Source organism: Leguminivora glycinivorella, chromosome 17, assembly GCF_023078275.1.
Source record: "Leguminivora glycinivorella isolate SPB_JAAS2020 chromosome 17, LegGlyc_1.1, whole genome shotgun sequence".
NCBI lineage: Eukaryota > Metazoa > Arthropoda > Insecta > Lepidoptera > Tortricidae > Leguminivora > Leguminivora glycinivorella.
The window spans coordinates 3760745-3771486 of NC_062987.1; the positions used below are offsets into that span (position 1 = coordinate 3760745).

Here is a 10742-nt window from a genome sequence, read left to right on the forward strand (position 1 = left end):
TGATGTTGTGCGTGTGTACGTGTGTGTGTGTGTGTGTAGGTATTATTTTTTGTGATTTTGATTAACAACCACCACGACCAGTTTTACACCTAATCTTGGATTATGCTAATATACTTATATAGGTAAGATGTTACTTATTTAAAAAAAAAAAAAAACTGGTACATACCTATTTGTCTAAATGAAATAAGTCTTGCATCATTACAAAATAAAATGTCTTCAAGATAGGTAGGTACCTACTTTTAATTTAAAATATTAATTTTAAAACCTGTGTACCTACTAGTAAAATATTCTAATACTGACCCCACGAGTATTCAAAATATTCAATTGCATTAGGTACTCAATAAATCATTTCTCGGGCTAAAAAACTTTTTTGAAAAGTGTTGATTTTCCTAACTCAACAATTATTGTGATATTGAGTATCCAGAGGCCGTGAGTTCAAGGCAGACATTTTCCACTTTTGAATTTATTCCAAGCCTAGTGGCATCAATTGCAGACGTTTCTGCTAATCAGAAGTTAAAAATTATTATGAGATTGATAGATATTAGATATATTTATATGTCAGAAGGCAATACCAATAACCAATACCAATAACAATAATAATAATACCCATACATACCTACCTGTACCAAAATGCCTTGGAACACAGGTAAATAATCTGGATACGTATTATTAAATGAAGAAATCCACGTTAAGTATTTTTTAAATATTAATAGCTTCTAGTACCTAAATTTTAAGACGATTTTGACTCTACAATAGAGTTCATAATGAAACCCTAGACAAGTGTATTGAAATGTCCAGAAGGCAGGTACACATGTTGATTGATCAATGTGTAATGCATATTAAGTTCCCAAAAACAAGCAGGACGTTCTGCATAAAGGCATTCAAGTGCAGGTACCACATAAGTGACATAAAGGACGGCCGCTAATACTCGCCTTTCACCACATAATGCAGCGGACACTGCGCACGATTACATGCCAATCCACCCGCCCCCACCACCCCTCCAACCTATTCATTTCTTACAATTAATCAAAATTAAATCAACCACAACGCCGTCATCCCACTTTAAACTTTAACTTCTGAAGTTACGTTCTTATTTCAGCTGATGACATGTTGAGTAGGCGTGTCCCTCGCGAAGAAATCTGGCCAATAGAGTGCGGTAACAAAATATCCGTATTGGCTATTAGCAGGCCCCGCCCGCGCCGCCTGGGGGGGATGCCGTTTCAAATTCAAAACGACCTATCAAGTCGCACTCGAACAACTCTTGCGTCGTTTCAAAACCAGAATTCTCTGTCGTACCCTAGTTCGAAAAAGACAGTTGTGCGAGGCTGGGGATGGTCGTTAGGGCGATATGAAGCTGGGCGGTCACCGGTGGGTGGTCGAGGGGGCTGGCGGCGTTTTTACACGACGGCGGGCGGTGGCGCGCACAGACGCGCTCTGAACACCGTGGCAAGCGCTCGCGTCGCGACTTCTCACATTTCCACGATTTTCACCGAAGAAAATCTGGAAAATAGGCCTAATTTTAATGTAGAGTCATTTAGAAAATTTTAAGATTAAGTGTTAAAAAAACTTGATTTTTGAAGTGACTGATAGTGACTATGTAAAGTTAAGCTCAGTGTACACGTGCGAGGTCGAGTATGCAGGCGATGAGCGCGAATTCGAGCGCGCCGCGGGCGCCCCAGCGTTCGCCGTTCGCGATCCAAGAGTTGCTGGGCTTGAGCGACACGCGGGAGAGCCGGGAGAGGTACTTCGAGAGCCGCGACAACGACCGAGTGCTGAACCTGTCCGAGAGCCGGGAGCGGGCGTCGTACGCGCCGCAGTTCCCGCTGCCGGCGTCGGTGGCGTCGCGCGTGGCGTACGCGGCGGCGTTCAACGCACAGGCCGCGGTGGCGGCGGCGTTCCTGCCCGCGCCGCCGCTTCTCCACCCTCCACCTGGTGAGTTATAAAATACTAGTCCAAGCAGGCAAGCGCGGTCGCGTGATAAACGATATAACGTCAGGCCGTCCTTTTGCACTACTTGTAAGTGCGATAGGGACGCACCGACGCGATAAAGTTTATCCGACTAGTGTGCTACGCCCGCAAGTCCAAGCAATTATCACAGAACTGACTGAGTAATGTTGCACGAAATGTTTGGAATGAGCTGAGATATTCCGTTAATGGCTTAAAGACAGATCTAAATTTAGGTATTAAATACTACTTATAAGTATTGAATTGAATTGAATTTAATATGGTGTAGCGTACTTAATGAATGATAATATGACATTGTTATCGAAGTGAGAAGAACAAGAAGAAGAAGAAGAAAATTATCTTAGTACCTATGTACTAAGGTAATTTTAAACCATCTAAGTATCAGCTACCTATACACGGTGTAACAGGATGAGGAGGATGACGTGTGTAATTGCTGGCAGATTCGTAGGGTGGTATTTATTTTAATCTGTACTAGGTACCTACTTTCCCGATTTTTATACTCACTGTTATTTCGATTCGATAGGTTTAATTAGGTTTTTGAATTTACCTACGACCTTTTGAAGGCAGCGTTGTGGCGTTTAAAAGTTGTTGAAACTTTCAAATACCGATTTATAACACAACAAATATTAAATAAAAAATTTAAATGAGTGAATTTATCAAAATGTAAAGAATATTCAATATTCATACAAACACACTTTGGATTTAAATGATCCGTAATGGAAACGCAGAGCTGGTGTAAACTGTCCCAGACATACTTCTATTTTCTCATTATAGTTTGACGTTGAAAAAGTTATTAATTGCTCTTAATTACGTACCTGTTATTTAACTTATAAGTGATTAATTTATAAGTAGGTAGGTAACGTAACCCTTTCAAAACGAGAAATCGAGATTTGCTAACTTAATTTCGAATTTTAATGACATGTGTTAAAATTGACATTTATATGTTAACAACCCTCACAATCGTATCAGCTCGTATTTAAAGGGTTAAGTATATTTATGAAATAAAATCAATCGAAATCATTGTCACAAATCATAATGTCTATGAATTACTGGAAGTTAGAAACTTACAATTTGAAAAGTACCTACACCACTTTTAACGTAACGTTCGTAATTTTTTCGCATTTTTTAAGTTTCGTTTTGCACATTCATTATTTCTTACAGATCATCCGCATTAACTTTATTTTAGGATATAATAAATAATAAACCTACCTGGCCTGATCGAGTGTAAGTAAATAATATCTTTCATTAGAGCAGAAAAGTTAATATACTTACTCAAACTAGGTATTTTCTTGTTTATTTTTTACTTATTTAGGTATGTAGTATATAATCAAGTCTTTATAATTAAATATCTGTTTTTATTGCCTGGTGAATTCACGATAAGTTAGGTTTTTAGTAATACGACATTCAAACTTACTCTACCAATTCTTATTGGAAGGAAATGCTCATTACCTACTTTTTATCTAACTTTTTAATTAGAAAATCTCCCCGTTGAGCTCGACATTTACCTATTAAATACTTATACAGAAAGATGTTCACCAATTTCGTGCCATATTTTGCGATTCGAATCTCTAAATTGCGAATCTCAGGCGTTATCGCGCCGCGGGTGCAGCTGCATTGTCTCGTTTAATTAGCCCTTCACTCTTTTCATTAGTCCTCATTAGCCCTTCGCTTTATTATTGCTTTATTAGCCCTTTTGATCGGCGGGACTTTGAGCCGCCGACGGATCGGCTTACGCGACGCGTTCACGCGGGACTCTTGTCTGTCTGGTTATGTTCGTAGCTACTGACGTGGTTTTGAGTTGGTAAAATTCTACCTTAGTAGTTTGGAGATAATGGATGAAGCAAACGCATTTCAAATAAAATGCGTAAGGTAAAAAGTGTAGAGGTATACTTAAATAAATGTGGAATAACGAAATAAATAACAATATATACTTATTTAAAACCATGTTTATCCGAATATATGTTTCAAGAAATTAAGTTTATACCTGCGGCCGTTGCGGCCTTAAACTTTTCATTGTATTTTTTATTATATCATAAATATCTATGAAATAAATGGAAAATATTCTAATAAGAATCAACGAGATTCAAAAAGGTACCCATATGAAAACTTAAAATAAAAATAGAGCAATATAATAAACATACAATTTTACTTAAACAACTCAACATTAAAATCAGCATCTGTTTATATCACTACAAAGTAGTGAAGAAATATATGCTCAATAAGATTTAGATAATTCCATACTCTCTGACACCTATTACCTAATATACACCGTGTTTCACTTAACACTAAAAACCTGAAAACCGTTTGTTCAGAATCGAGAGTAGAATCGATTGAGCTATATCTTGATGGGGGTAATATTTTTATTTAAATTAGTATTATTAGTTATTTGTTATGTGCCTATTCTATTGTATTCGTAATACAACATTGTGTATATCGCATTGCTAGAGGTTGTTTACCTTTTTCAGTATTTGGGGGTATTAATACTGGCTGGTTACTTGGACGATTATTTTTTCCGCTACGACTTTGACGTTGCTTGTCAGTTTAATCTTAATGTTTATTATAAGTCATAACAAATTGAACTCGTACCTAATTACAACCTTGTCATTTTGAATATTGAGTTTAAATTTTCTTACTGCGATTACCTGTTCAATATGAAGTTTTCTGTGACAAAGCTTTAAAGTGTTTTACAGTGACATCTTAGCTGTCTATTGGTAAACCTTATGTCGTTGAAGTAACGTACACAAATAAATAGTTTTATGGTTTATGATGGTAGTTAGCAATTATTTTATTGAGTGTAGAGCTAAAAGTCAAGTAGAGCTGTACAGAAAATTAAAAATTCAATAAAAAAAATAACCATCAGATTAAAAGATGAATACTCTAGATGAGTTTGAAAAAATAAAAATCAGTGTCTGAGGTTTTGAGTGATACCGGAAACACGTTGTATAGATAAATAACTATAGAAGTAGGAGTAAGAAGGTCGTCCGTCGGTTACCGTCGGAAGGCTGTGTTGCGAATTCTACTGTTCGTTGCTATAATGAGGAGTAAAAGTATTAAAAAAATATAATAACTACTGTATTTTTTTTTACACTAGGTACAAGTAGTTTTTAATATAACTCAAATATTAAATATTTATTACCTAAGTTGTACCTACATATAACGCAGACACCTAAAATATGTTTTGAAATATGTTCAATTAAATATTTTTAGGTTAATATTAATAATATCTGTAGGTAGAAAGGCAGTTATTATAATATTACCTATGCTTAGCGAGTACCTTTCCAGGAATCCCTTATGGTATGAGGAATAAACAGCTTTTACTGAAAATAAAGGGAAAACATTTGAAAATGTATTTCTGATGAAGTTAATGTTTGTTTTAGTAATGACTGCAAACTATGGAAAAACATCACAAATTACCTTAAATTAAATTATTGTATGCAGTGCAGGTGAAGTACAGAATGTAGGCTACGCAAAATAATGCAGCTTAAAATAGGCTCTACTTTGTTAGAGCCTTCTGTATATTCTTGCATTCTGTCATCATCATCCTTCTTGCATTATCCCGTCATTTTTCCTCGGCTCATGGGAGCCTGGGGTCCGCTTTGACAACTAATCCCAAGATTTGGCGTAGGCACTAGTTTTACTTGGCCTTATTGGAATTAGTTTGCATTCTGTATTAATTCGAAATAAAACTACCGATTCTTTCTATAAATTCTCTAATTTAGGGGAAAAAGTGAGGTCTCAAGCCGATAAAAACCATTGCTGTTGAGCCATTTGGTACTCTCATTTATAATACCTACCACCTACCTACAAACGAGTTTTTTTTTAAAATTCAGAAAGACGTATCTGATCGACAGTTTAATGCAGATAGATCCTTTTGGGTCAGCAATCTCCACTCCCAGTACTATTTGATTTTAGTATTTCTAGTGTTCATAACTCTTATTACCTAGGCAATTAAGTGTTATTTAAATAACAAAGGCGCCCTGCCGTTTGCGCCCGCGCCGCCTAAGTTCGGTGCTCTATTATTATTCGAAATTTCGCGAAATATGCAGCTGCCGAGTGCCGGGTTTCGGGTAATTTAAGGATAAATGCCGCTGTATGTATTTTGCTGGTTATGTAGTTATTTTACATTCAAATATTCATACTAATATTACAAATGGGAAAGTGTGTGCCTGTTTGTTTGTCCGTCTTTCACGGCGAAATGGAGCGACAATTGACGGGATTTTTAAGTGGAGAGAGTTGAAGGGATGGAGATTGACATAAGATACCTATTTTTGTCTCTTCCTACCCCCCCCTCATTTCCCTAAAACGGGGGATGGAAGTTTGTATGAATCATTCCTCAATCGTCGAATTTAACGCGAGCGAAGCTGCGGGCTTTCTAGTATGTAAAAAAATGGATATTTATAATAAAGTTCAATAATTTTATTATATCTAGCAATCGTTGGTTACTATATTTTCAACCAAATTATCATAAAGTAGTAAGGCAAGTGATTCTTCAGTTGCCTCTAATAAAACTGATGAAGGACTAAATTTATTCACAAAACTCGTTAGTGATAGCACGATTCGATTAGGGATCAAATTACAAACCAAACCATAGTAAGCCTTAACACGAAAAAACAAAAACGTCCCAAACACGCTCCTACAACTGTGTAGTTCGAACCAGTATTGTGATAGTCACACCAAGGCCGCGATTCAATAACCTGAAACAAAAGCTGACCACTAATGGAACACATCCTTTATATCCTTTATATTAATGAAAGGGCTCCTCTGTATGGAGGTGTGAACGCAAAAACCTCTTTGAGATCATTGAGGAGGTGTCTTCAATTGTGAGGGTTGAGAGCGTTTTGAGATTTGCTTTAGAACTGGGACAAAACAAATGATATTTGACAGGTTGGATTAAACAAACAGGTGGTTCGATAGAATTATCGTGTGTATGTGTGTTAGAGTTTTTTTTATTCGTGATGTGTCAATATTTTACGGGCAATCCAGCGGGGCAATGTTGGCCAGCCTTCTGGGCACCTTACCCACTACTCCCACTACACTGAGAGAAAATACAACCAGTTTTCATGTTTGTTCAACAAGTTTTTTGGTTAAAATAGCGCCTACGTGCTCTTTGGTTCAAACAACAAGCTACTTGTCATTTGAATCGGCAATATATTTGAATCAACAAGTCGATTTTATAAAAATAACCTGACACATATTGTTTTAAACATACGTTTGGCTGATTCAAACGGATAAACCGCAACAAGTCGAACTTGTTAAATTCACAATGCAAATTTCTCTCAGTGTAGCGACGATTTGGGTCAATTCTTTTATTTGTAAGTTAGTATAAGTTTTTATTTGTAAGATTTTTATTATTTTCAGTGTTTATTTGTAAGTTTTGGCTGTGTTGTTGTTTGTTAAAATAAATAATGTTCAAAAATTAGGCAATAGGCACATTATTTCAATTGAGTTACAGTCACCTTTTTCTTTGAAATACACTTTTTTTCTAATACATTTTCTATTTGTTCACCATTTATCTACATGCACCTATTATTGTAATTATTACACACTACCTACAAAAATTCTTATAAGTGCATACTTTATGCTCTATCAGAGTCAATTGAGGCCTAAACTTACGATTTTCTTACTCTCCAAGAAGAGAGTAAACTGTAACTGAAGTTATTTATCCAGTTAGTTTGCTAAGGACGATATCATCATTCTCGGGTCAATATCATTCTACCTACTTGTTGTAGTATATGGATTGGAGGCATTTGTCTCCCAACTCAATGCTCATGACAATGGAATAATATGAATTGGTTGAATGGATAGGTATTATCACGGTCTCATAACAGCCGTAACATCAGAATGTGTTAACAGTGTGTTGTAATACTCGAAGTTATTTATGTGATTGGTGCATAATGCCTAGATACTCATGGACAGTTGCATTCCTACATAACTTTACCTTCAATATCTTTATATATATCATAAGTTTTCTACAATATGTACAGATGTAATCTAAATTCAGGTAAGAGGTAATAAATAGGTCTCAAGTGTCTCAACTAGATTGACTGTCGTCTGTCAGTTCACTTTTAAGGGGTTCGATATTTGAAACGAAACAAATGAATAATACGGGCATTAAAGCTAGCGGCCAACATTAAATCTAGCCGGCAGTTGGAACTAATATGATACCGTAAAATCTGTCATGGAAAAACCTACAGCAGGTAGGTAGTATTTAGTACCTACATTAAACTCTTAGCGGCCCACGATGCATAAAAAATTGTCACGTCAAATTTGAAAATAGAATTGAATTTGTTATTGGTAACAAAACCGTCTTTATGGAATCGATCGACTATTGCAATAAGTTAACACATTGACCACGGAAAGCCATGGCTTATTGGTTTGTCTGTTTGTAATTAACGAAGCAAGGGGAGACGTTCTCCTGTGTGTGTATACATACAGGTTCCGTGTAAGTGTGGGTTGCCGCCGAATTCGTGCTCGTAAGAACAATGCTGTGTGGCGAAAACAGAAGGCAAAATTTTATGGAGGATAGAGGACCACTAAATGTTTAAAAAAGAATCAATTCTATCTAAAATATAAATAAATATAGAATATTGGGGACACCTTACACAGATCAACTTAGCCCCAAACTAAGCATGGCTTGTACTATGGGCGGAGACGATATACATACTTAAATAGATCAATACATACTTATATACATAGGAAACATCCATGACTCAGGAACAAATATCTGTTGCTCATCACACAAATAAATGCCCTTACCGGGATTCGAACCCAGGGCCGCGGCTTAGCAGGCAGCGTCACTACCGACTGAGCCAGACCGGTCGTCAAAACCTAATCCTAAAATCTAATGACAAATATCTGTCTCTTACCCTCTTGAGGTTTAGGTGAGGTCCTCTAAAATCGTGTACATCGATCGTAGTAAAATTTTAGATTCGAATTTTTATTTTACTCAATTCATCCACCTACTGGTAAAAGCTACATTCAAAACGAGGCTACAGCGCTGTTAATGTTCCGGCAAATCCTACGTAAACAGCCGACAAAAACAAAACTTTCTATCAGATGGACTCAAGATTGCTTATTTTTAATGTCATTTATTCGCGTACACTAAAAAACTATTTAAGATTTTTTATCGTGTAAATATAACCGTTTACCGTCGCGCTGTCTGTCTGTCCGATATGGGTCATCATCGATCGAACAAACGAACGCTAGGCTAGCGGGCCGAGCCACAGAAAGGGTTAATCTGACTTGTTGTTCAGTAATTACCGTTTTGGGCTCCATTTATGAGGTTGTGAGACTTGTAGCCTTAGGCTGGCTACGTGAACTGGTACCTAAGTTTAGTTAGCAGGGTAATTCTTTGGAGATTTATGAATAATAAAGCCTATCAGCATTTTATAAATCGAACCCTTCAAATACTAAAATACCTACCTGTCTGTTTTTCTTTTGATCAAATATGAAAAAGCTAAAGAGGGGTAACGATTTTCGGTTTTGATGCCAAGGCATTACGCTCGCTCTCTGATTTATGAACGGGTTGAAAGATCAATCTAGTTTTTTGCATGTGTACAATAGAACTGATACAAAAATAGTCAATGTTTCTACTGAAGTCGAGGATATTTCCCATTCTCTTATCTGGCTGTGGTTCCCCGACTTTACCCGAAAGGGTTCGGTTATTAGTTCGCGTTCCACACACGCACACATACACACACACACGGCACACATGGAGCTCATAATGGATTCGCGCGGCGTGCGATGTTAACCCCTCCTTGTACAACCAGTTTGTTATGACTTGGCGCGAAGGTTGAGCGGGGGCGAGGGCGGAAAACGAGCTCTGAGAAAACGTCACAGTTTGACAATATATAGGAGTGCCTGACTTATTGAAGAATAATTCTTAAATTCAGGATTGATACTGAAAACCGTTATTAGTACAGTGAGCCACAGAGAAAATTAGAGCCCCTTGCATACAAATTTGTATGCAAGAGGGTCTATTTTTCTCTGCAGCTGACTGTACATGATAGGATCTTATGAATACATCGCTTAGCGCATGTGACTTGCAGTTGCTATTTGTCATCGACGACATTTGTCGGCGAGTCGAAGATCATTGTGTCACACTACAAGTCTAAAATAACCCCGAGTTGATATCACCACTAACGGTAGCGGTCAGTGACTCGGATGGGCAGCGATTCGTTGACGTGTCATTATCACACGGCACACACACATGATTCAGGGTCTGATAGACTTTTTGACTTGTAAGTTGTTCCTACCCGCTGTCGTTTGTGACTTGGAATCGTAGCAAGTTGTCGGTATCAAACAGTGTCTCTTGATGTACAGGTATCTATAGTTGGGAAAGACCTGGCCTTGCAAAATTTATTATAAATCAATCTATTAAATAGCCTTTCCTAGTTTTGTTAGGGACTAGCATCCGCTGCCGCTTGTGTCTTGGAGTTGTAGTAATTTGTCGGTGTGTCGAACAGCGTTGGTCGGCATGTATAGTGGTGTCTGGGACAGGCCTGGCCTGGCAAGCTTTGTTCCAAATCAACCTATTAAATGACTACCCACTAGCTACAGGCCAGCATTAAAATTAGCGGACTAAATAACGCTCAGGTGTAACCGCTACTCTGTAACCGCTAAACAAAAATGGATGTGTATCTGTCGCACGGAAATGGCCAAAACAGAGATTTGATCAAATATCTAAGGGATATTATGATCAAATCACGCAGGATGTCAAAATCGAGAATCCATTTAAGCCTTTTTTTATAAAATTTCAGTCATTTGACTAAATCTCT

The 10742-nt window shown here is 37.2% G+C and overlaps 1 protein-coding gene across 4 annotated transcripts in view; it reads left to right on the plus strand.

Moving 5' to 3' along the window:
• Positions 1-1440: 1440 nt before the first annotated feature.
• LOC125235232 (visual system homeobox 2-like) overlaps positions 1441-10742 on the plus strand; it is a 152655-nt gene continuing 143353 nt past the window's right edge. For all 4 annotated transcript variants that reach the window (XM_048141719.1, XM_048141720.1, XM_048141721.1 and 1 more), the window contains exon 1: positions 1441-1932. In XM_048141719.1, coding sequence (XP_047997676.1) covers positions 1635-1932 — 298 coding nt within the window. In that variant the 5' untranslated portion in view covers positions 1441-1634. The remainder of the gene's footprint in view (positions 1933-10742) is intronic.